The 26,374-nt window shown below is 40.0% G+C and overlaps 1 protein-coding gene across 9 annotated transcripts in view; it reads right to left on the bottom strand.

Annotated features, from left to right (window-relative positions):
* The window catches only part of dock3 (dedicator of cytokinesis 3), a 204,581-nt gene that overhangs the window by 50,146 nt on the left and 128,061 nt on the right, over window positions 1-26,374 (bottom strand). For all 9 annotated transcript variants that reach the window (XM_049471870.1, XM_022682201.2, XM_022682202.2 and 6 more), the window contains 6 exons: window positions 25,059-25,213; window positions 15,475-15,556; window positions 14,102-14,162; window positions 13,662-13,809; window positions 8,432-8,520; window positions 1,140-1,265 (listed from right to left, as the gene is read on the bottom strand). In XM_049471870.1, coding sequence (XP_049327827.1) covers window positions 1,140-1,265; window positions 8,432-8,520; window positions 13,662-13,809; window positions 14,102-14,162; window positions 15,475-15,556; window positions 25,059-25,213 — 661 coding nt within the window. The remainder of the gene's footprint in view (window positions 1-1,139; window positions 1,266-8,431; window positions 8,521-13,661; window positions 13,810-14,101; window positions 14,163-15,474; window positions 15,557-25,058; window positions 25,214-26,374) is intronic.

The following is a 26,374-nucleotide window of genomic DNA, read 5'->3' as shown; positions in this document are numbered from 1 at the left end:
ATGCATTATTAATTTAAGATTCATACAGGAAGTCATCAAATGTCTCTATTAAGTATTACTGATATAGGGGGATGAATACTTTTGCACATCACACTTATCAGATTTTTCTTTGACTACATTTTTAAAAAACGATGTATAATTTTCATTCCACTTCACAGTGATGTGCTACTTTGTGCTACTTTCTGTTGCTCTATCACTAAAAATCTCAATAAAATACATAAAATACAAGTTTTGAAGCCATCGCTGCAGTTTGGAATAGCGTCATATAGGGTCTCTCTCTTCCAGACATTCAGGTTCGATAGATTCTAAGCCGCCTGTTAGTAATGCATACATAACAAGTGCATGGAGCCGCGTTCGCTCAGGGCCTTATCGACTTATTGGCTTTTTGAAAATGCTGAATTTAAAGAAGCTGCTTTGCCTGTGATTATAATTGAACCAGCCTGGGCGGCTCAGTATAGAGGAAGATAAACCCATTTTTTCAGCCGATATGAGCACCAACTCAAATTCAATTCAGAGACTCAAATTTGGAGAAGATAGAAGTCTCAAACTATCTAAATTATTTACTTGGCAAGAATATAATATAATAGAATATATAATGTAACATAATAATCAAGAGGAAGATGGATGATCACAAGCCATCAAACCACCAAACTGAACTGCTTGAATTAATTTTTGCACCAGGAGTAAAGCAGCATAAAGTTATCCAAAAGCAGTGTGTAAGACTGGTGGAGGAAAACATGATGCCAAGATGCATGAACAAAAAACTGTGATTAAAAACCAACCAGGGTTATTCCACCAAATATTGATTTCTGAACTCTTAAAACTACTTTATGAATATGAACTTGTTTTCTTTGAATGAATGATCTATATGACAATATTTTTATTTGGAATAAAACAACAATGTTCATTTTACTTAAACATATGCCCATAAAAAGCTAAATCAGATAAACTGATTCAGAAACTGAATTGATCTCTTATTTTTTCCAGAGCTGTATATAAGAGATGAAGCCATGTTTAGACTCGAAGCTGTGCTTAGAGTGTTAAAATGGTGAATTGTTGGTGATTTTGTGATTTTAGTGATTTATAATGACTTAAAAACAAGACTATCACACAGGTGTGAATGTGCACTTAGCACTCACCTGGCATGATGACATCAGGAAAGCCCAGTTTGCGGGTGATGGCGACGCTGCGGTTGAAGATCATGGGGTTCTCCCGCCGAACCTGATCCATCTCTCCTCTCAGCAGCTGCAGGGAGATGATCAGACCTAAGCAGGTGGAGGAAAAAAAGGTAATTTAAAAAAATTGTTATTTAAAGCAGCACTAGGTAGGATTTCCTTGATTTTTGATCTTTTTAAAGAAGTAAAATTACAGCTTGAAACTCACTGCAGCGCTGCATTGAGGTGTAATAGGAGGAATAGCGGTGCTCTCGAGTCTGTGCCGGAGCTCCTCTGAGCTCAAACCAGACTCTGTAAGTTTTCCGAGGCGGCCGCAACCAACGCTCGCGAGAACTGCGACCTGCTTTCCGACCTTTAGTTCTAACAGTTCTACAAGGACTACTGGTCCATTCTTTACAAACTAACATACAGACACTCTGGCAGAAGCTGGAAAGAAACCGAATATGTCTGTGAAAGACAAACATTTATTACACTCTACAACTGTAGGGGGAGCCCACGAGCACAAAATCTCAATCCTACCTAGTGGAGCTTTAAGCTGCAATGCTCTTAATCAATCCTGCTGCATTCACAGAGCAAAGCATCCAGTTACATTATACTGTAAAAGCCTTACTGTAGAATTGAACAGAATCGATTATTAGAATCGGTTATCAGTATAAACTCCCTCCCTCCCTAAAAGCTTTTCCACATCAATAACCAATAAAACAAGGATGCATGATTCACACACGTCATGCTAAATGTTATTTCCTGTGATAATTAATCATCGCAGTGGCAAGAGACCTCTCTGGTTAAACTGTGTAATTGCACCAAGCTTGCAGAAAAAGTGTTTTTTTAAAGAGGCATTAAATGGTCAATCTTAAAAAATGCAAAAAAAATGGGAAGGGGTAGTTTGGACGAGGCACTGGGTGATGTATGGGTTTAGGGGTGTGGCAGTGTGCCTCTGATAGCGGTGAGGCGCAGATGGTTGGACTTCTGCAGAGGGGCGCTATTATTGATTGACTGATTTGCATATTATTACACGCATTTACTAGTGCTAACCTCTAGAAGTTAGCTGCTAATGCTAATGCTCCAGCTTTAGTGAAAATCTGGAAATCTAAGCTTACTTTAATTAAACGGCTTTAAATAAAGCGATTTACGCACTCACGTAAATTACAAGGAATACATGGCAACACCCCTGTTCCTTACAAGTGTTGCATAAAATGAATTAAAACAAATAAAAATCTTATAATAATAAAGTCGTAAAAAGTATAAACATGAGCAGCTGCGTAGGGCGCTCGCACAGGGAAAAACGAATGCTACACGTTGACTCTGCAGATTCAGAATTTAGTGAATTCAGTTTACTGTATTTCGTCACTGTCCAAAGACAGCGAAAAACACTTATCTCCAAAACAGCAACTTTACAGGAGAGAGAAAAAAACTTGTAAACTTTCAATGGGAGTCAATGTAAAAAGAGTTTATTCCAGGTCATTTTGGAGTATTTCTATTGGTTCATCAAGAAATTTTGGCACAGTGTGAGGGACAGCTTGTCTGTTTAAACTAAAAATCAACAAAAATGGAGACAAAAGTTTTTTTTTGTTGGACAGCAATGATATAAGCAGAAACTAGCTTTAATAAAAGCAAAAACACCTTTTTGTCTTGGTCTGAACATGTCTCATTGATGGTCTTTTGGATGCATTAGCAATATTTCCCTCACCTCTATCTGTATCCAATATAATAATATATCATTTTGAGAGAAAACCCAATTTTTAAATATGTTATATTCCTCTGAAATGCAGGAACTGTCTGTGAACTGCAGGTATTCGCATTACCACACAGCCGACACTTCAGTCCTGAATATCCGAGGTGTTAGATTAAAACGCCACTTTTTTGTCAGACGTCTCAAACCGTCTGAGATCCGAGAATGGAGTTTGTCTCCAGAGGACGAGGTGATGGTGGTGGAGGGTGGGGTGGCTGCTGTTCATTTACAAAGTGCGTCTTCATTCAGCCACTAGACGAAAGGCTACTTTCAATCATTTAAAACCTCCAGAGCTGCAGGTAATCTAACTGCAGGGCTGCACGGTTTCATGCATTCTGCATCGCTCCCCGCCGAGAACTCCCCGAGCCGGCGCCGGTTCTCTAACTCCCACGTACTGCTGAGACACAGAGTTTGGTTTCGGTCCACAGAGACCCGTTCAGACCCGCCGCAGCCCACCAGCTTTACAGGAGGCCAGAATAATTAGAGCTGTGTAATTGTGTGCTTTCTGTACGGACAGAGCCCCAGCTGAACGCTCCTGTGATCTGGTGAATTAGTCGTTCGTATTCATATTAATGGGGTTCGTTCCAAAAACAAGAGCTTTACATTATATTAACTCAGAAATTTACCCAAAACTAATACAAATACAAAAAAAACAATAATCAGGTGATCTGCAGGATTTAAAAGTACATTAGAGGGTGTAAGATATTACTGTATACCTATACATCTAAAAAAAATGAGAATATCATTGAAAAATTGCTTCAGTAGTTATTTCAGTAATTCATTTAAAAATGTAAAACTCATATATTATAGTGTTTTTTTTACATTACATTTTATTTCTCATTAAGACTTAGCACCCGTCTTGACAAAAAAAAAAAAACAGAAATGTAGAAATGTTTGTTTAAATTTTTTTAAAAAGGTCATAAGTATTCAGACTGTCAGGGTGCGTGAAGGAGGGACGAGGAGAGCGGATGCAAATGCGAGTGTATTTATTATACAGATAACAAAAGACAAAAATAAACAAATAAACGGAAACTAAACTGAAAACAAGAAACATGAGACACAGAGACGCAACCACAACAGGCTAACAAAGCACAAGAACCGACACGAGGGAAAGGGAGCACGGACTAAAAATAGTGTAACACACACGGGAAACAGAGAACACCTGGGGCTAAGGGGCGGAGTTACAAATGATACACAGGTGAGGGCAAGAAACACTGAGGAGCACGGATCACGTGGGAGACACACTCACAGGCACAAGCAGAGACAGGCACAGAAAAAGGTAAATAAACACAGAAACACGAGAACAGACAGGGACCACATGACAGAACCCACCCCTTAACGCGCAACTCCTGGGGCGCAAAAAAACAAACCCCCAGGAGCCGGTCAGGAGAGGGTGGAAACCAAAAAACAAAACAAAACACAAGACTAGAACAGAGGACACCCGAGAGGAGACTGAACAGAAAACGGGGACTGGACATTACTGGGCAAAGGGACCGGAACGAAAACAGTAATGGGGACAGAAACAAACACGGTGACGGGGACTGGAACAGAAAAACCACGAGTGACAGAGACTGGAACATAGACAGAGACGGGAACCATGACAGGCAGAGACAGGGGTACGAGAAACATAGATGGGTACCCAGGGCTGGACAAAGTCTGTGGGGGTAGCCTGGGTACACCACGGGAGGCAAAGTCAGGGGGCCTCGGAGCAGGCCTGGAAAGGCGGGGCCTGGGAGTGGGCGTGGCGGCGGGAGCCACGGGCACAGGGGTAGGTGCAGAGACCGCTGGTCCGCCGGTGAAATCCGGCGCGGAGAGCGCTGGTCCGCCGGTGAAGTCCGGCGCGGGGAGCGCTGGGTCGCCGGTGAAGTCCGGCGCGGGGAGCGCTGGGTCGCCGGTGAAGTCCGGCGCGGGGAGCGCTGGGTCGCCGGTGAAGTCCGGCGCGGGGAGCGCTGGTCCGCCGGTGAAGTCCGGCGCGGGGAGCGCTGGTCCGCCGGTGAAGTCCGGCGCGGGGAGCGCTGGTCCGCCGGTGAAGTCCGGCGCGGGGAGCGCTGGTCCGCCGGTGAAGTCCGGCGCGGGGAGCGCTGGGTCGCCGGTGAAGTCCGGCGCGGGGAGCGCTGGGTCGCCGGTGAAGTCCGGCGCGGGGAGCGCTGGTCCGCCGGTGAAGTCCGGCGCGGGGAGCGCTGGTCCGCCGGTGAAGTCCGGCGCGGGAAGCGCTGGTCCGCCGGTGAAGTCCGGCTCGGAGGGCGCTGGGTCGCCGGTCAGGAACCAGGGCGGACAAAGGCATGCGGGAGGCAGGACTGCCCCTGGAGGCAACGGCAGACGGGCTGGTGTAGGGAGGTAATCTCCCTCCTCCTCCTCCGAGCTGGACGCAGGTGTGAGGAAGTCTACATAGTCCCAGAAATAAGACTCCTCACAACCTGCGTCCCTGCCAACACGGTGCGCCCCCCCAAAAAGTGCTCCCCCCTTGAGAGGGTCCTCCTCGGGCGAGCGGGAGCGCTGAGAACGCCGCTGCCGTCTTTTCCTCCTCCGGCGCCGGCTAGCTGAGGAGTTGAGAGGAGGCTGCTCCTCCAGCACGCCGCGAGAAAGGGAGGTGCGGCGGATCGCCAATCTGGAACCCAGGTAGACGCCACTCGCTGCATCCATAGTTTGGTCGGTTCTTCTGTCAGGGTGCGTGAAGGAGGGACGAGGAGAGCGGATGCAAATGCGAGTGTATTTATTATACAGATAACAAAAGACAAAAATAAACAAATAAACGGAAACTAAACTGAAAACAAGAAACATGAGACACAGAGACGCAACCACAACAGGCTAACAAAGCACAAGAACCGACACGAGGGAAAGGGAGCACGGACTAAAAATAGTGTAACACACACGGGAAACAGAGAACACCTGGGGCTAAGGGGCGGAGTTACAAATGATACACAGGTGAGGGCAAGAAACACTGAGGAGCACGGATCACGTGGGAGACACACTCACAGGCACAAGCAGAGACAGGCACAGAAAAAGGTAAATAAACACAGAAACACGAGAACAGACAGGGACCACATGACACAGACCCTTTGCTCAGTATTGAGTAGAAGCACCGTTTTGAGCTGTAGAGCCATCAGTCTTTTTGGAAATGATGCAACAACTTTTCCATAACCTGGATTTGGATCTGGTTGGTGAATATTGGTGAACAGACATTTCAGGTCTTTTCCCCAGAGAGTTGGGTTTAGGTCACAGCTCTGGCTGGGCCAGTCAGGAATGGTCACAGAGTTGTTCCGCAGCCACTCCTTTGTTATTTGTTAATTTAGCTTTAGTATGCTTTGGGTCATCGTCTTGTTGGAAGGTCTACCTTCGACCCAGTCTGAGGTTCAGAGTGCTCTGGAACAGGTTTTCCGCCAGGATATCTCTGCACTCGGCCGCTTTCATCTTTCCTGCAGTTGCAACCAGTCATCCTGTCCCTGCTGCTGAAAAACGCCACCATAGCATGATGCTCCCACCACCATGTTTTACTGTTGGGATTGTATTGGGCAGGTGATGAGTGGTGCTTGGTTTTCTCCACACATACCGCTTAGAATTAACGTAAAAAAGTTCCATCTTCGTCTCATCAGACCAGAGAATCTGTGCAATGTTGGGGCTTCATATCGACACAATATTAGTATTCAAACACATTTCTGATGTCAAATAGACATCTTGTGTCCGCTGGAAGAAGGCGTACATGTGCTGCGCATGTTTCTCTGATTTTAGAACATGTTATAACATTTCTAAGAGGTTTTACCAGCATGTATCTTTCTCTAAGCTCTCTTATTCCTGGGGAATGACAGTATCTAAGCTCCACAGTTATGAAAAGTGATGACATATTGGTGTCAGCGCTGGTTCTGATGGACTTTCTCTTGAATACAGAAGAAGTGTTAAAAACTATTCTCAATATTCTGGAGAAGGCTGTATCTGAGGATGATGACATTCAAGTGCAATCCTGACGAGGCCTTCTCCGGACCCCCCACACACTCAAAGACGTCTAACACACACACACACATACACACACACTTGAAAGGAAATGTGTTTTAATGGGAGCTGGGCAGCAGCAGTGGTGTGTGGCGGCAGGTCGTTTTTTAAATTTTTTAATATTTTTTTTAATTTTTTGGTGGGGGTTTATTCTATGATAATATCCATCAGGCTGCTAACAGGTCTCTCAGGACGCCGCCGTCTCGCCGCTTAACATTCAGGCCTCAGGAATCTCTCAGACCTCAGCAAACCCAGCTCCGCTAATACCCCATGATATAGCCAAACCCCTCGGGCCCAACGTTGACCAAAGTGCAGAAATAGATTTCATATCCTGAAGCTAAACTACAAATAAGTGATTAACTTGCTAAAATATTTCTAAGCAAACATTCAGGGAGCAGTTTGTTGTAAAAGAATCTTATTTTCACTAAGTTTTCCCTTAAATATCAAGCATAGTTTATCAAACGAGGCTTTAAGGACAATCTAACACCCTGCGCAAGATGAGTCGTGATGCTCATTGCTATCTTACTATCTTACACCCCGTCGAGGTCAGCGTCTATTTTAACATTGTTTAAATAGCAACAGTCCTTCTATATACTGTGGCTTGCTAAAGTATTCAAGTAACTTGTGAACTTGTAATAAAAATGTTTTTTATTGAGTTTTTAAGTAAAGAACCAACACAAAATAGCACATAATTGTGTGTATTTAACTTTTTCTTTGACCTGTCTGGTGATTTCCTTGGTCTTTACTGAGACCTTTACAGAACAGCTGTATTTATACTGAGACTAAATCACACACAGCTGGACCTTTAACTGCACTGGCAATTAACTGCACTGGATTTTGTTCAGGGGGTTCAGAGTAAAAGGGGGCTGAATAGTTTTGCACATCACACTTTTCAGATTATTTATTTTATAAAAAGTTTGAAAACTAGTTTATCAACTAAAATCTCTATAAAACACATTTAAGTTTGTGGTTGTAAGGTGACAAAATATAGTTTAAGGGGTATGAATACTTTTGCAAGCCACTGTATATCTATCTACACTGATGGGCGTGGTGGTCTGGTTATGAAATGAGGTGTGTTCAGGTAAATTTCTGGTGTTTTGCTTGTTTATCTTGGCAGCAGAAAACACAGGAGCTCCACTGACTGATTTAAACCCTGACAATAGTCACCCGTTACCAGGTGCACCATGCGCAAACCCAGCTTTTACATCAAAATGAAACAGAATAGTAAATAAAATAACATTGCTGTTCCCGTAGTAAACAAGCTGCTGGAGCTCCTTCACAGCATCAACCAGCAGCTCAGTTTCCTCTGCTGAGAAGCGAAAGCAGAAGTGCTGCGCTGTTAAAATAGCAATCCGCCAAAGTCAGAGCAGAGCTCAGAGCACAGCTCTTTTAAAATAACTTAGTTATGCCAGCACTGGAGATGATAAGAAACAAATAACAAATATAATGACAAATAATCAACATAAAATTTATAGCAAAACTATGATAAATTGCTTTGCTCAAGTTTACACACCTTTACAGAAAGAAATGAACTTACCATAGTTGGTGCTGGGAGCGGTGTATTTGGTGCTGGACTTGCGTATGATGTTTTCATGGATCTGGTACCACTCGTTCTCGTTGTTGCATCTGCAAAAACAAGAATAATAATAATAATAAAAAATAAAGAAAATCAGTTACAAAAGAAGTAGAGTTAATATGAAGTTTAATATGTCGAAAAACTAATATTTTCGACTTTTTCCAGGCCTATCTCCTAATATTCTGCTAAATATTTGACATCGATAAAGATAATATTTATAATATTAAGTATTAAAGTATCAAAGTATCAAAACTCCCAAAACTACAGTGCAATCTAAAGATACTTACTAACAGATAACACAGATAAAAAATATAACATGCCAAAAAACACTATTCCTACATTTCCACCACTAGGTGTCTCTGCAAAACCTGCATCCAATCACTGGCTCACTCCTCCTACACCCCCATCCGCTGTGTCTCACGCAGGGACACGTGCATGTGCACATAGTGATGCATTAAGACACACAACATCACCTCCACACAGATCCACTCATTCCTGTTTCCAGGCACATCTCTTACCATGGCTGCAGTGTGCTGCTGTGTGTACGGTGTGTGTGTGTGTGTGTGTGTAAGGTGTGTGTGTGTGGTAGATACTTATAGGTCTGTAAAAATATGAAAAAAATATAATGCATGTTCTCTAAATGTGTATTTTAGGCTGCGTTCACATTGATCAAATCAGATTTTTTCCTCAGATCTGATTTGTGTATCTTGTCGGTTCACATTCAGTGTAAATGTAAGTGATCTGTATCTGTGTGTAATGTGAACACAGAATCTGTTCCTGAATCGTCTCACATGCTGCACATTGATACCTGTATAAACGCCTCCTTCTTCACCAACAACAAAAACCCTCATATTAGAGAGAGGAGAGACTCGTAGCTTTATAAAGGGAAATGGATGAGTTAGCAGCTCATATGTGGAGCATCTTTTTGCTGGAGTGGAGAAACAGGAAACAGCTGCTCTGAAGTTCATGCTCAGGTCCAGGAGGTGAAAAAAAAAGGACAGGCGGTTTGCTTTTGCTGTTTTTTTTTAGCAGCTATAGCTGCACAGCTGCACCAAGAGATGCAGTGTAGGGACGAGAGAAGAGAAGCACGTAGCGCTAATGCTAATGCGTAAAAACAGAAAGATATTTTGACCGTATATTTTGACCGTTCACATTCATGTTGCATGTCTGTGGATCGGATACGTATCTGATTTAGGACCACATACAATGAAAAAAATGATGAGTAAAATTTACTTGAGTAAACGTTTCACAGCTTCCTGCATTTGCTTTTTTTAAGTAAATTTAATTTCAGATAAATTTAAGTAACTTCAACTCGGTTTCAAGACTTAAATGTTACACAGAGTAAATAAGTGAACTGAACTTCAGTCAATCCTTTCTTTTAGTAAACTTTACTTCATTTCTGCTACAATATTACCTAATTACAATTACTTCATTTATACAATATTACTGAAATGTAAATATTTTTAGTTAAAACACACATTCAAATATTTTCAATAATCAAAATAGATTTATTTTGTAAACAGACCAAGTCTCACTGTCTCAAAACATAATTGGCATGTAATACATTCTTTTCAGTATACTTAAGTATAGTATAGTATAGTATACTATACTATACTACACTATACTTTACTATACTATACTATACTACACTATACTATACTATACAATACTTTACTATACTATACTATACTTTAGTATACTAAAAAAGAATGTATTACATGCCGTCTATGTGTTGAGACAGTGTAATTTGTGTGTTTTAACAAAAAAAATTAAATTTCAGGAATTATAATACATTATGTATCATAAATATTGTATAATATTGTATCTAGAAATGAAGTAAAGTTTACTAAAAGAAAGGATTGACTGAAGTTCAGTTCACTTATTTACTCTGTGTAACATTTAAATCTTGAAACCGAGCTGAAGTTACTTAAATTTATCTGAAATTAAATTTACTTTAAAAAAAAAAAGCTAATGACTTGGAAAAAAATGTAATCCGATTTGGCACGTTCACACAGCCATGAAAAAAATCAGATCTGAGCCACATTGAGCAAAAAAATCAGATCTGATTGAGTCACTTCAGCCTGGTAATGTGAACGTAGACATTTAATTCAGAAGGTCATCAGCACCTCTGGAGGTCAGTCAGTCTGGCGTTGCTCCTGATGTCTGAGCTTTTCTCCACAGTGTTATATTACACATCCTCTGCAGAGCTCTGTCCCTTCGAGGGGAGCAGGTGCACACGAGGGACGGAGATCACTTACGCTCAACCAGCCTGTAAAAAGGGTCAGAAATCGCCGGCAGGAGCAAGCCTGCAGTCACACAGCTTAAATCTGGAGAACTGTGTCGTTTATCTGCTTGCAACTATTTATTACAGTGTATTATACTGCAATAAAAAAAACACAGAATACAGATTTTGCTATTTATTGGTTTATGTTTGAGTAAAATGAACATTGTTGTTTTATTCTATAAACTACAGACAACATTTCTCCCAAATTACAAATAAAAATATTGTCATTTAGAGCATTTATTTACAGAAAATGAGAAATGACTGAAATAACAAAAAAGATGCAGAGCTTTCAGACCTCAATTAATGCAAAGAAAACAAGTTCATATTCATAAAGTAGTTTTAAGAGTCAGAAATCAATATTTGTTTTTCATGTATCTTGGCATCATGTTCTCCTCCACCAGTCTTACACACTGCTTTTGGATAACTTTATGCTGCTTTACTCCTGGTGCAAAAAATCAAGCAGTTCAGTTTGGTGGTTTGATGGTTTGTGATCATCCATCTTCCTCTTTATTATATTCCAGAGGTTTTTAAATTGGTAAAATCAAAGAAACTCATCATTTTAAATGCTAACAGAGTGACCGACAAGACACCGCAGCAGCTAATAAAGTCACAATGCAAAAATGCTCTGTCCCAAGTATTGGGTAGTTGTACTAATCCCTTAAACTCCCTAAAATTAGCTTTTTACTGCATTTAATAAAAAAAGTTTTGTCTCTGTTTGCACTTTAAGCATAGTCTTAATCTGACTGGTTATGGTTAAACATAGTTAAGTTAAAAGAAACTCAGGAGAAAAAAACAAACAAAAAAAACAGAAACCATATTCTTAATATGACTGGTTGTTTTCGTTGCACTTATTGTTTGAACTATATATATTTAATTGTTTTTATTTCTATAGTTTCTATTTTTCATAGACTCACTTTGTGAGAGAAACCAGTGTGTTGAGTTTGGGTTTTATGAGTTTGTCAAATAAAACTCTGACTTTTTCAAGTCCATTTTCATTTTTAAAGTATCGTGTCTCGTCTCGTGTCATATGAGGAGTGTCTCGTCACACCTCTATGTTTTAAAGGTCCCCACCACTCAATCATATGATGACCAACATAGCGACGCAGGCGTCCGTTAGCTGATTTAGCACAACTGGAATCCATCAGATATCAGTCCCATCAAACCTGGAATCACTGAAAGAAAGACTGTAGTTCTTCTCTGTGTTTTTGATATTCTGACAGTATGTGCTGCCTGAGGTGTATCACTCTGAGCAGTATTAATAGTGATCTGGAACATTCCCTGTGGCCGAGAGAAAGAGTGATAGAGCAAATAGCACTCCTTCTCTTTTTCCTCTCTTTCACGCTGGCGGCGGCACGAGCCCAGGCTTCGCAGTGCGTGATTACCTGTCAGCGTGATTGCTGGGGATCACAAGAAAGTGTTGCTGGTTTCTTTCCCTCCATCTTTCTCTCTTTTTTTCCTCTTTACCAGTTCTGCCTGTTCTCAAGACAACACAGGAGACGGCGTTCTCTGCGCTGGTGCACACCGGCGTAATGGAGGTCTGGGAGGTATATGAGGTACGGAGGCAATCAAACGCCTGCTATACCTTGGAGTTTCTGTATTTTACAGGTACAGCACTATAAGGTACACTGAATAATAGGACAAATTTAATGCAACACTAGTAAGGAACAGGGGTGCCATGTTTTCCTTCTAATTCAGAAGCGAAGGAAAGAAAACTGTAATTCTAAAAAAAAAAAAAAGTAATAATAATTCAGACGAGTCAGAAAAAGTCAATCAAGCGCTGGATGTTAATCTACACAAATTTATTTCCTGAAAACTGTTTATTTGGGTGAGTAAAGCCCTTCCGTTTATTTACAGTAAGCTTAGATTTCCAGATTTACACTAAAGATGGAGAATCAGCATCAGCAGCTAACTGCTAATGGCAATGCTAATGCTGCTCCAGCAGTGCTAGCTTGGGTTAGCAGCAGGCGACAGGCCAATATACTTACCTCTGGACGGCCAAAGAGCTAGCACATAGCGTAGTTAGCAATTAATGTTAATACTGGAGGATTTTTATATTAATTTAAATTCTGCATTGTATGTACTGTAACTATGCTAAGTGGAAAAAAGTATAGGACTAGGGATGCACTAAATATTTGGCAAAACAGATAATTAGTTTTTCGACTAAATAAGATAAAATACCAAATAATGTATACCTTACAATAACTGATTCTTTTCGATAAGGATTGTTTATAACAGCTACACTATTCTGGATTTCTTCTAGGGCCCTATGTTAGTGATCTATAGCACCCCGGTCAATCATGCATGCACCGCTAGATTTAGGGCGTGAAAGGACGCAAAAAAATTCCCCTCTGCAGCACGAAACACACAAAAGCCATGAACTAATTCTTTTAATGAATCATGGGTGTGGTTAATTTTGTGTGTAACGTAAAAAAAAAAAAACAATCAGTGTGCCAGTTGTCATTCCCATTGTGTGGCTGACTGTTGACTGTTGTCAGAGTTTTAATCAGTCAGTGGCGTACCTGTGTTTTACACCGTCAAAATAGAAACACGACAGAAATGTACTTGAACACACCTCACTTCCAGACCACCACGCCCATCAGTGTAGATATATTCCTAAACTCTATTTTAACGCTATTTTAATAGTGAAGGCGCAATCATGAAAATACACTGCTGACGGGGTGTAAGATAGTAATGAGCATCGTGGCACGCCTTGCGCAGGGAGTAAAGCTTAAAGCTAAAACAAACCCAAGAACGCTTTACAATCTACACACACACACACACACACACACACACAAATACACAACAGCGAGAACTGCAGCAGCCAATTACGCACAGCATACTCTTAACCAGAAACCACCATCCACCTGGACAGTTTTTTTCATTTTCCAAATGGTTTTGTAAACTCACGTGTAAACTTTGAGCACGAAGTCTTTCTCCTCCTTGAGTTCAGAGATGGTCTGCAGCACGTCGCTCATGGCGAGCACAGCGCAGCCGTAGGGTCGTCTGTAGTGTACGTGAGGAGGACCTTTCTTCGAGTCGTTCAGCAGCATCCTCCCTGCATAGAAAACACATATATAACCATTACATTACAATACAAAACAATTCTGCTCTTCAATATAGTAAATGAAGTAGTAAAACAAATAAATAGAACCTTTTTTTAAAGTGATAGACCTACACAAAGTAGCACACACTTCAAATAAAAATCTGAATAAAAAGGGGATGTGTCCCATTTGTGTCCCTAGTAAAACTAGATTACAAACATGTAAGTGTATAGTTTAGACTGAAGTCAATAATTCTCAAATATTCTCTGGGAAATGGCGTATGCTCATTGAAAGTGAGTCACTCACCTGTCCTGATGACCTGAGCAACAATGTACAGGTCTCTCTTCATGTCCTTATTGCTTAGATCCTGCAGAAATATCAAGTATAATATTCTTACAATTGCATCCAATCATCTTAAACTGCAGTGTTTATACAGCACAGGCATCAACAATTGCAGCTTGATTTAGGGCGTGTCAGTATATCTTTCTTTTTTTTTACAGTATGCAAAAGTCATGTACTAATTCTCGTAATTTATCATTTAATTTTGGGTGTAACGTAAAATAAACCAATCAGAGTGTCTCATCATTCCTTTAAAGCCAGGTTAAACTGAATTAATTCTACATAATTTACAATAGTTTCTGCATTAGGACATTAGGACATAAGTTTTATAGGTCCTTAAACAGAACCCTGTGAGACTCCAAAAATACACTAGACTGAATAGATTCTACATAATTCACAATATTATCTACATTAGGATTAGAATCAGTTTCATATGACCTAAAATAGAACCCTGTGGAATTCATAGGATGATCGAAACTAGATATTTACCACATAGTTCACTCATTAGTTTCTGCATTCGGTATTACATAAGTTTCACAGGACCAAAAATAGAACCCTGAGGGACTCCACAAAACATTCTAAACCAAATAGTTTCTATATAATTAAAACAGTCTGCATTAGGGTCAATATGGCTTAAAACAGAACCCTGTGGGACTCCATAAGATACACTAAACCAAATAAATTATATATTTTCTATATATTCACAATTAGAATCAGTTTCATATGACTTAAAATAGAACCCTGTGAGATTCCAAGAAACATTGTAAATTAAATGACTTCCACATAATTTACAATAGTTCCTGCATTAGGTATTACCTAAGTTTCGTAGGACCTAAAACAGAACCCTGTGGGACTCCACAAGACATGCTAAACCAAATGGTTACCAAACCACATTAGGTACTTGATTTGACTCCATAAAACACTCTAAACCAAATGGATTCTACATAATTAAGCATAGTTTCTGCATTAGGTATTACATAAGTTTGGTAGGACCTAAAATAGAACCCTGTGGAACATTCTAAACTGAATTAATTCAACAATTTTTCACAATAGTTTCTGCATTAGGATTAAATGGGATTAAAACAGAACCCTGTGGGACTCCCTAATATACGCTAAACTGAATAAATTCCACAAAATTCACAAATCTATTAGGATTAGATTCAGTTTATTAGGGCCTAAAATAGAACCCTGTGGGACTCCACAAGACCAAATCACATTAGATGCTTGTTTTTTTTTATTATTCACCTGTATCATTGTCCCTAAACAAAACACCTGAATTTATTGATCAAAAGGTGCATGCGCCGTCATTTACAGGCATTGTAATAATGCTGGTTCTTTACCGTAAACAAGGCGCAGAGTCTGTCGACCTTCTCCGGGTTCTTCGGGCCTCCGTTTTTGTTGAGCCTCACCATGAACTTCTCACTGCAAACAAACACAGAAATAGTTTAAGAGTCTCCAAAACTCTACACCTCATTTAGCAGCACCTCGCAGCTTCTGCACATAACAACCCAACGAGCCCTGTTGTTCCCTAATCCAAACATCCCGGTGCAGCGTCAATTACAGCCGGCCTCCTGCAGAGGCTGTAATTCAGTTCCAGCTCTATCACAGGGAGGAGGAGGTGGGGGGTTAATAACGTCCCGTATCCTCCCCTCGTCTCCTCGCCTGCTGCAGGAGGTCCTGCGGGGAGAGGCGGAGGGATGACAGGGGCAGGATGGAGAGGTGGGCAGCCCTAATCACATCAGGAGGAGCCGAGGAGAGCACTTTCTGTCTGCTGCAATCCAGCCTAATGGAGTGGAGGGCGCCGGCAGGGCGCTAATAGGGCTGGAAACTCAGCCAGTGTCCCTCAGACTGAAGGAGGTCAGGGTTAGATGAATCTGGGAGAAGCTTAAACCTAAAGAGTCGAACCTGGAGGGACAATAAAGAAGCTGACTCTTTATTTAATGTACTTTATTTAGACTTCCGCTTCCGGTGTGCCAAAGTGAAGACGCTAGCAGAGTGAACTCTGACCATATTATATCTTTAACTACCTGTTATGAAAATATAAATCCACCTACTTACTCAACTCATACTTTTAATACTTGTATTACTTTTATTTTTCATAATTTACAATAGTTCCTGCATTAGGTATTACCTAAATTTCATCGGACCTAAAACAGAACCCAGTGGGACTCCACAAGACATGCTAAACCAAATGGTTACCAAACCACATAAGGTACTTGATTTAGTTCTAAAATAGAACCATGTTGGGCTCTATGGGATGATCAAAACCAAATGTTTCCACAACAGTTTCTGCATTAGAATTAGAATCAGTTTCATAGGACCGAAAACAGAACTCTGTGGGACTCCACAACACATGCTAAACCAAATGGATTCTACATAATATAATTAATAAATAATAGTTTCTGCATTAGGACTTACATATGTTTTATAGGACCTAAAACAGAACCCTGTGGGACTCCACAAGACATTCTAAACCAAATGGTTATCAAACCACATTAGGTACTTGATTTAGTTCTAAAATAATACCATGTGGGGCTCTATAGGATGATCAAAACCTAATGTTGACCACTTAATCCACAACAGTTTCTGCATTAGGATTAGAATCAGTTTCATAGGACCGAAAACAGAACTCTGTGGGACTCCAAATGGATTCTACATGATATAATAATAACAGTTTCTGCATTAGGACTTATGTAAGTTTCATAGGGCCTAAAACAGAACCCTGTGGGACTCCAAAGGATTTTTCATAGATTTTCTAACTTTAAAGCAGGTCAATTTGACCCAGAACATAACAGGAGGGAGGGTTAAGAACACCTGTAAGTGTACCTCTCTATCCACCTCATTCACTTTACGTTTTTATGCATCCCTGCCAAGAATTCCCATCAGCTAAGCTGGAAAAACATCTTCCTCTGAATGAGACAGTATTGTCCTCTGGCAGCGCTGACAGGTCCTCATTAAAGCCCTTCAGCATTAGAACAGCGTCGTTATTCCTCCGCCTTTCTTCTGTTCAGTCTGTCGCTCTGCCTATTGTTCACAGCGCTGTTGTCTTTCAGAGAGAGAACGTCAACTCCAGGCTAATGCGCTAGCTGCTAGCTGCTAGTTACCGTCTCAGTTACGGTAAAGGTGCAAGGTTAGGAGGTTGATGTACGATCTGGACGAGTACTGAAACGTAACGCTGCACTGAGAGAATGAGGAAGCAACAAGTACTGAACTGAGGGACAATACATCAATCAAGCAGAAGCTCAGAGGAGCCTCCTCGCTTTAACGGTCTGTTATGTAACCGGCGGTGGAGGACAATCAGCTCCAACTTCAGAGGGAGTGATTTAGTCAATGAAAGAAAATGTAAATGAAGTCCAGCTGTGAAAACGGAGGGAAGACGAAGGACGAGCTCTGAGAGACACGACTGTACGCCTCGTTATGATCTAGATGAGCTAGAATTTAACAGCTGTATGTATTAGGGACTTTTAAAAATATAGGTTATATATATAAGTTTGGACACACCTTCTCTTTTTCAATGCGTTTTCTTTATTTTCATGACTATTTACATTGTAGATTCTCACTGAAGCATCAAAACTATGAATGAACACATGTGGAGTTTTATGTACTTAATAAAAAATGAGATGAACCTCCACAGTCACCGGACCTGAACCCAATCCAGATTTGAGGTTTGGGGTGAGCTGGAGCACAGAGTGAAGAAGACAAAGGAGCAACAAGTGCTAATAAACACCTCTGGGAACTCCTTCCTTCCTTCAAGACTGTTGGAAAACTTTTCATTTCAGGTGGCCACCTCTTGAAGCTCATTGAGAGAATGATGCCAAGAGTGTGTAAAGCAGTAATCAGAGCAAAGGGGGGCTATTTTTTGAAGAAACTAGAATATAAAACATGTTTTCAGTAATTGCACCTTTTTTTGTTAAGTAAATAAAACTCCACATGTGTTCATTTATAGTTTTGATGCTTCAGTGAGAATCTACAATGTAAATAGTCATGAAAATAAAGAAAACACATTGAAAAAGAGAAGGTGTTCGAGATTATCAAATATTTAGGCAATTCTGTGCAAATATTTGGCAACCAAACTAGAAAAAAAGATGAAAATGGAAAAATAGAAGCACTTCTGGCATTCAAATAAATCAGTGACAAATAATTTCAACTGAACAACAGCTATATAGCTGATATAGCAGTAAATATATAATAAGAAGAGCAGTACTGAGGTAAATGTATGATTAGAGTAGCAGTGCTGAATATGCATCATATCGTTTCATATCGTCAGTTTCTTGAAGATTCAACACCCTTGTGTCTACAGGATTACTTTATCTACAGTAGATGTTGTGGCACCTCTGTGTGTGGTCCAGAAATCAGTGCACAGTGCAAATCTCGCACGTAGGACACGACTAGACATCTGATAAAGCCAAGCAGACAAGAAGATGAAATCTGGTGAATAGAGCTGAAGATAAGTTCCATCAATGTTTCATCAAAGTCCTTGAGTCTGGTTGACGCAGCAGCAGCAGCAGCAGCAGTGTTGTTATGGAGGGACGGGAAGCGTAGCGAGGCGGAGGGGGACGTGGGGACGCCGCGGGGGACGAGCAGATCCAGCTGTAGTGGATAATGTATGGGGAGGGACGGGAGAGGACTGATAAAAGGCTGTACAGATGTCCTGCTGGTGAGGAGACGAGACGTGGTGCTGAACGGACAGCTCCCCACCGGCCTGATCACTTCCAACACTTCCAAAACTACTAACACTACCTTCAGCCAGAGGAACCAGAGGAACCCCAGCAGATACCGCAGCTACTGCAGCATCACCGGCACTTCATAGTGTGTGTGTGTGTTTGTTTAAAAAAGAGAGAAACAGAAAAAGCTAACAAATTCGCGAATCTGACCCTAACTTTTAATTTATCCAACTAATTTCTATTAATCCAATTCTGAACTCGTCTGTTGCCTGACAAAGATGTAAAAAACTATAATAAAGGTCAATATTAGTGCTTGACAGATAATTAATGAACTTAAAAATGAACAAAATTATGTACAATATATTATGTAAACCTAAGTTAAAGTCCCACTGTAATGAATTCAGCAGCTCTGAGCCTTTTCATGATTAGAATAGCCCTCCTGTAGTAAATGTATGATAAGAATAGCACTCCTGAAGTAAATGTATGATAAGAATAGCACTCCTGAAGTAAATGTGTGATTAGAATAGCACTCCTGAAGTAAATGTATGATAAGAATAGCACTCCTGTAGTAAATGTATGATAAGAATAGCCCTCCTGTAGTAAATGTTTGATTAGAATAGCACTCATGTAGTAAATGTATGATTAGAATAGGACTCCTGAAGTAAATGTATGATTAGAACAGCACTGCTGTGGTACATTTACAACTAAAATTGCCCTGTTGAGAGAAATGTATGAATGTACGATTAGAATAGCACTCCTGAAGTAAATGTATGATTGGAATAGCACTCCTGATGTAAATGTATGATTAGAACAGCACTGCTGTGGTACATTTACAACTAAAATTGCCCTGTTGAGAGAAATGTATGAATGTACGATTAGAATAGCACTCCTGAAGTAAATGTATGATTGGAATAGCACTCCTGGTGTAAATGTATGATTAGAACAGCACTGCTGTGGTACATTTACAACTAAAATTGTCCTGCTGATGTAATTGTTTGAATGTATGTATAAGTGTTCGATTCAATACAGATTGTTATAGTATGATATAAAAATGCAACGCAATGTAAACGTAATGTAATAAATAACAACAGTTTACTTTAATAACAAAAGTAACACTTTACCATTGATACGTGGAAATAAGTGGCTATGAAAACCCTGAACATGAAATCCAAAGAGGATTGGAGTTTATCAAATATATTTAGGCAATTCTGTCCTCCAGGTTCAGACAAACACGCCAAGCTCATCTACAAGATCTTTTATGACAAGATAATACGTCTATTTATCTGTGAGAGTGAGGAAAAACACAGCGAACTAAACAACTAAACACTGCCTGCCTCCACATCTGTGAAGAAAAGGACGGATCTGATGCAGAAGTTCAGGCTGTTCACGCTGTGCACTACAGCGCACCCTCAGGCTTTTCACTAATAAACCTGCAATCTGTCTCTGCTTCATTACGAGGAGGTGCAGGGCAGGTTTGGGCTGACCCCTGGAGCCCACGCTGAGGGACGGGGAGAGTGGACATCTTTGGAGTGGGAGGCTGCTGGCCCATTACTGGGCTGTCAAACCTGTGATGAGTGGGTGGACAGAAAGAGAGAGAGAGAGAGAAAGAGAGAGAGAAGCTGGGGTGCTGTGAAAAATCTTTTGGCTAATATTGGACCCTGTTGGTGGTTCTTACGTAAGGTTACACTGCAGTATATATTTATAAAATGCTAAAAAACACAAAAAATCAGAGATACTCGGGGTCAGATGTCTTGTAGATGGAGCTTCAGGCACAAATAGAACCATTTCAGCCTCATAAAACTACGGACACAACTCTAAAACTAGCTTAAAAGAGTGTTTTATAAATGATAAACATGAAACAAAAAAAGCAAAATTCAGGGCTCTGAGTAGTCCAGTGCATTAAGGTGCTGCTACTATGCTCAGAGAATGGTCAGTTCCCAGAATCCCAGTTTACACTGTTTGGCATCAGCAACCAGAGTCTGAGAGAGTACAACTGGCCATGCTGTTTCTCTCTGGGTGGGTACAGTAGGTGGCGCTCTCCTCCCTCATCACTACTATTGTGGCTATAATGTCGGTCTGCACAGGGGTCTGTTAGCTGATGCATTAGAGCTGGGGATCCGGCACTTTCCTCCAGGTTTGCCGGTACCCAGTGATGCTCATATACACTCATATCACTTCAGTTTCTGAATTATTAATTTAGTTAGTTTCTCTGATTTTGCTATTTATAGGTTTATGTTTGAGTAAAATGAACATTGTTGTTTTATTCTATAAACTACAGACAAGATTTCTCCCAAATTCCTAATAAAAATATTCTCATTTAGAGCAAAGAAAACAAGTTCATAAACATAAAGTTTTAAGAGTTCAGAAATCAATAATTACGTTTTTTTAATGCATCTTGGCATCATGTTCTCCTCCACCAGTCTTACACACTGCTTTTGGATAACTTTATGCTGCTTTACTCCTGGTGCAAAAATTCAAGCAGTTCAGTTTGGTTTGGTGGCTTGTGATGGTAACACTTTCTAGAAATGTCATGTCGATTACACTTTATGAACATACTCATAACATATTATAATGCATTCATAGGGCATTATAAGCATAGTTATAAGTCTTTATAAAAATGCTATAACATGTTATAGCCACGTTTATTATGTATTATGAATTGTGATTGTAATGCATTATATGCAGTGCTTGTAATAGGTTACACATCTGGGTTAAATAATCATATATCTGTCACTATTAATACTGTATTTTCCCATGATGGACATCTGTCACTTTACTTTAAGTGTACAACCACACATTATAATACATCATGCATTAATATAAGCTTTTCGTTTTTTAACTTTTAGTTTTTTTTTATGTTTTAAGGCAGCATTGTTGAGGTTCTTGATTCTTATTGACATATAACATCTTATTAACACAGCCAATTATGCATTATAATCATATATCAATGGCTATAACCCGTTCTTCATTTTTATAAATATTTATAACCATGTTTATAATGCTTTATTGATGCATTATAATGCATTATGAGTTTGTTTATAGAGTCTTATAAAGAAGACATTCATAGAAAGTGTTACCCTTGTGATCTTCCATCTTTCTCTTGATTATATTTCAGGTTATATTTCATTTTTAATTTGCAAAAAAAAAAATTTCTTCTTATAAGGCGTTTCTTTTACATTTTTCTTTAAAAGTTCCACTTTAAATAAAGCAGCTTCTCTAAAACCTACAGCAGCAGAAGTTCTCCAAGGCTTCCATCTTTAACTGTGTTGCCGGAGAACATAAATGTCAGCTTTCCTCTTTTAGGATAATCCTAGTAGAAAGAGAGGTAACTGGAGCAACGCTAAACACACACTGGATGGAGAAGAGAGGGAGTGTAGATGTGGCCCAAGGCTCGCTGATGGGCTTTTCCTGTGAGGCTCCTCGGAGCTCTGACAGCGTGCCGGAAAATAATGATGGCCTCTCCGGTTGGAGCTCATTTCCGTCTCTTGTTTCTGCCGAGCCTCGAGGGACGAGGACGCTCAGTGACAACACATTTCCCCACGACGCCGGCCAACTTCTGACCACGACACGCCATCTCAGACTGAGGACCTACAGCGGGTCCTGCTGTCTCTGAGCAGATCCTGATCCTGTTCAATAAGAGAATCTGTAGAAGTGTCTGCTGGAGTGGAGATATCTTCACAGCCTTCACACACTGATGTTCTACACTACAGCAGGTACTGAGAAAAAACATATATATTGACGAGTGCAATAAAATGTTAAACGCTTTTCTCTGGAATTCTACAAGAAATATAAACTGTATGTACTTTACTATAAACTTCAAGTAGATGGTCCATATTTTATTAACACACACTTCTGTGTGCTATTTTTACATTAGTAAGTCCACATACTGCTGATTCTAAAGAGGGGTATCCAGTTAGTGTCCTGATATCCGTTGAACTGGGCTGAGTGACGCACTCTTAAGATGGGTATAGAGTTAGTTAGTACTGTTACTCTCTGTATTGGGCTGAGTGATGTACTCTCTAGAGGAGTGTCCGGTTAATGTTCTGATACTCACTGTATTGGGCTGAGTGATGTACTCTTGAGAGGAGTATCCGATTAGTGTCCTGATATTCATTGTATTGGGTTGAGTAATGAACTCTTGAGAGGTGTATGCAGTTAGTGTCCTGATATTCTCTGTATTGGGCTGAGTGATGGACTCTCGAGAGGAGTGTCCGGTTAATGTTCTGATACTCTCTGCATTGGGCTACGAGATGTACTCTCGAGAGGGAAATCTGCTTAGTGTTCTGATACTCTCTGTATTGGGCTGAGTGATGGACTCTTGAGAAGGGTATGTGGCTAGTGCTCTGATACTCTCTGTATTGAGCTGAGTAATAAACTCTTGAGAGGAGTATCCGGTTAGTGCTCTGATACTCACTGTAATGGGCTGAGTGATGGAATCTTGATAGTGGTATCTAGTTTGTGTTCTTATACTCACTGTACTGGACTGAGTGATGCACTCTTGAGAGGAGTATCTGGTTAGTGTTCTGATACTCACTGTAATGGGCTGAGTGATGCGCTGTTGAGAGGGAATCTGGGTAATGTTCTGATCTTCAATGTATTGGGCTGAGTGATATACTTTTGGAAGGGGAATCCAGTTAGTGTCCTGATCCTCACTGTACTGGGCTGAGTGATTGACTCTCAAGAGGGGTATCTGGTTAGTGTTCGATAACCCATGTCACAAGACATGCATTTTTGCATGTAAGTTTGAGCCACACTCTACATGCAAAAAAGTTTTTTTCAGGTAATTTTGAAGTATTTCTATTTGTCCATTCATCAAGAAATTTTGGCTCAGTGTAAATACAGTTGACAAATCGACAAAAATGGAGATACTTTTTTTTTTATTATTATTGGATAGCGACGATATACGTCTTTCCATCTCCAAATCCTCACTCTGGTAAAATCCTTGTAACATATAATATCTTGCGGCTTATTGCTATACCATGTCATGTAGCAGTGTCAACTCAACTCAAACAGACTCTTAAAACAAGCGCTATACTGTACATACTGCAAAACCATCAGAAAAACATAGAAACTGCTGAACAAAGAAAGTCAGAGTAACCCGTCACCCACCTCAGCCAACAGAACACAAACAAAACAACAAGCTGTGATTAAAAATAGTGGATAACAACACAGCCGAGTGAGGAATGCTCCAGCACCATCAAACAGCATTTCATACATAAATCTGCAGCCTCCTTATCCTTCATCCCTCTGCTCAGACACTTCTGAGAACCAGAACTCGTGGCTCAAGCAATTCCCTTCAAAAAGCTGCACAGGGACAACCTGCCCAGAGTCCTGTTTCCTCTTAATACAAGCAGATTAGATGATTTTTCAGGCCTAAAGGTTGGATAAGTGGGCTTGGGAATTGTGAGGGGTAGAGGGTTGAGTACAAAACAGTGTTTTCACCTCCAACAACCAATAGCCAACTCCCAAATCCAATGGAATGCTTCACAAACGACACAGAAATCAGCAAAGGACTAGAAATTATATAAAATATCTTACGATGCAAAATAAAAAAAACACCCCATTACATTAATGTACATTTAGAGTAGGTGGAACTAGTGGAATCTAGTTAATGTTCTCATACTCACTGTACTGGACTAAGTGATATACTTTTGAGAGGGGTATCTGGTTAGTGTCCTAATACTCACTGTATTGGGCCATGAGTGATATAGGTGCAGAACATTTTTCATCACTCCTAAAAATATAAAAATTAGGAAAGCCTGTTTTAACTGACTGTTTTAACTGAGTTTATCCTCTCTCTCTCTTTGTGATTTTAGATAATTACTATTAATTTTATCATAATCTTTATCAACCATCATTTATTTTATTATTTACTTTTACTATTAATATTATTATTTCTTATTTTTTCTTTATTCTAAATAATAATAATAAATTATTTTTTATGTTATTTTTTTTATATTTATATATTTATTTAAAATGTGTATTTTTTATATTTATTTATTATAATGTTTCTTTTTCTTCACATTTTGGATTTCCTATCTAATGTTTTCAATCCTTTATGTACTGTAAATGCTCGGCTGCTGCTGCTGCACTGTAAATGAGAGTCACCTCAATGTACTCAGGGTGTTAAAATAAAGGTTGATTGATTGATCGATTGATTGATTAATTGGTTGATTGATGTGTGAAGGTTCCTGTACACACATAAAAGCCCCCTGTGAACAGGCATAACTGAGCCGTGAGAATGCTGAAACGCTCCTCACCTGATATGTTTGCCCTCTCTGAGGTCGTAAAGGGAAAAGAAGATGTCCGTGTCTTCTCCGATGGTGTTGTAGGTGAAGCTCTTGAGATTGACGAATAGATGGTGAGGTACAGGTATCCGGCAGGCCTCGCCGTGACGCTGCCGCATGCTGTCCCCCTTCCAGACGTCCAGCAGAAAACAAGAGAATCGTGTTTATTAGCATCATTTTTTTTTACAGTGTGTGTGTGTTAATGTGTACTGAAAAAACCCAAACCTTTATAATCAGATTACTGCAGTTACTGTATCTGATTATCCAAGTTAAAAGCATGTAAACAGAATATTCTCAGTAAGGTCAAAAATTACTATCCTGATTAGGAAAGTTAGATAAAGAGACAGAGAAAGCTGGATTTTAATTCAGATTTATAATCAGTATAAGATTTCTCAGTGCATGCATACTGTACTCTTAACCGGAGTACTCTGAGATTTCTCAGTCTGTGCATAAGCGAAAACAGACCTTTTTTGCAGAAACAAGCAAGCAGGTTTTTCTAGCTCTATCTACTGGCTAATAATGTTCAGGTTTATTTTTTTTACGTGATATTTTAATCACATTACGTCTTATTTTGTAAGATTACAGGCTGGTTGCAAAGGAAAAAAGGAAAAAAAAAGAACACAGGTTTAAATCCTCGATTCGAATTATGCGGCTTGGCATCAGCGGTCGGAGTCAGAGAGAGCAAAATTGGCCATGCTTGTCCGAGGAGACGAGGAGATCGGTTGGTTCTTAATAAACATTTTTCTTAAATAACTGGTCTATGCTTCTTCAGTGTTGCAATGTTAGTTAACATCATTTTGAACAGACTTCATTCGTTTAAATAGCCTGAAAATATTTTTTAAAAGTTCAGTTTTAACGATCTTCTTACTAAAAAATGTCTTGTTTTAATCGAGCTCGGGCTCGAAAAAAGACAGTTTATGGGTCGGGCTGGATTGTTAGGGCCCGATCTAAGCTCTAGTAATTTGTGACTGTGTGAGACTCAACAATCATAGTGTGAAAGACTTGTGATTAACAGTCATGTAGTGCAAACAGCATAAAAAATCATGAAAATGCATGAAAAACATGGTAGTGTAGTGTAGTGTGAACCAGGAATTATCTGATTACACGAGCTCACGTAAAAAAAAGCGTGAAAACGCATTAGTGATAAACTGTGACGTTATTCTGCAGTAATCAGATTATAAACTGCATGTAAACGCACCCAACGCACCCACTGATTTACAACAGACTGTACAGAATCACAGCTCTATTCTCTGTTTATACACACCGTGAGCACAGTACAGAATCAGCCT

Source organism: Astyanax mexicanus, chromosome 24 (assembly GCF_023375975.1).
Source record: "Astyanax mexicanus isolate ESR-SI-001 chromosome 24, AstMex3_surface, whole genome shotgun sequence".
Lineage (NCBI taxonomy): Eukaryota > Metazoa > Chordata > Actinopteri > Characiformes > Acestrorhamphidae > Astyanax > Astyanax mexicanus.
This window is presented reverse-complemented; position numbering and strand designations above follow the sequence as displayed.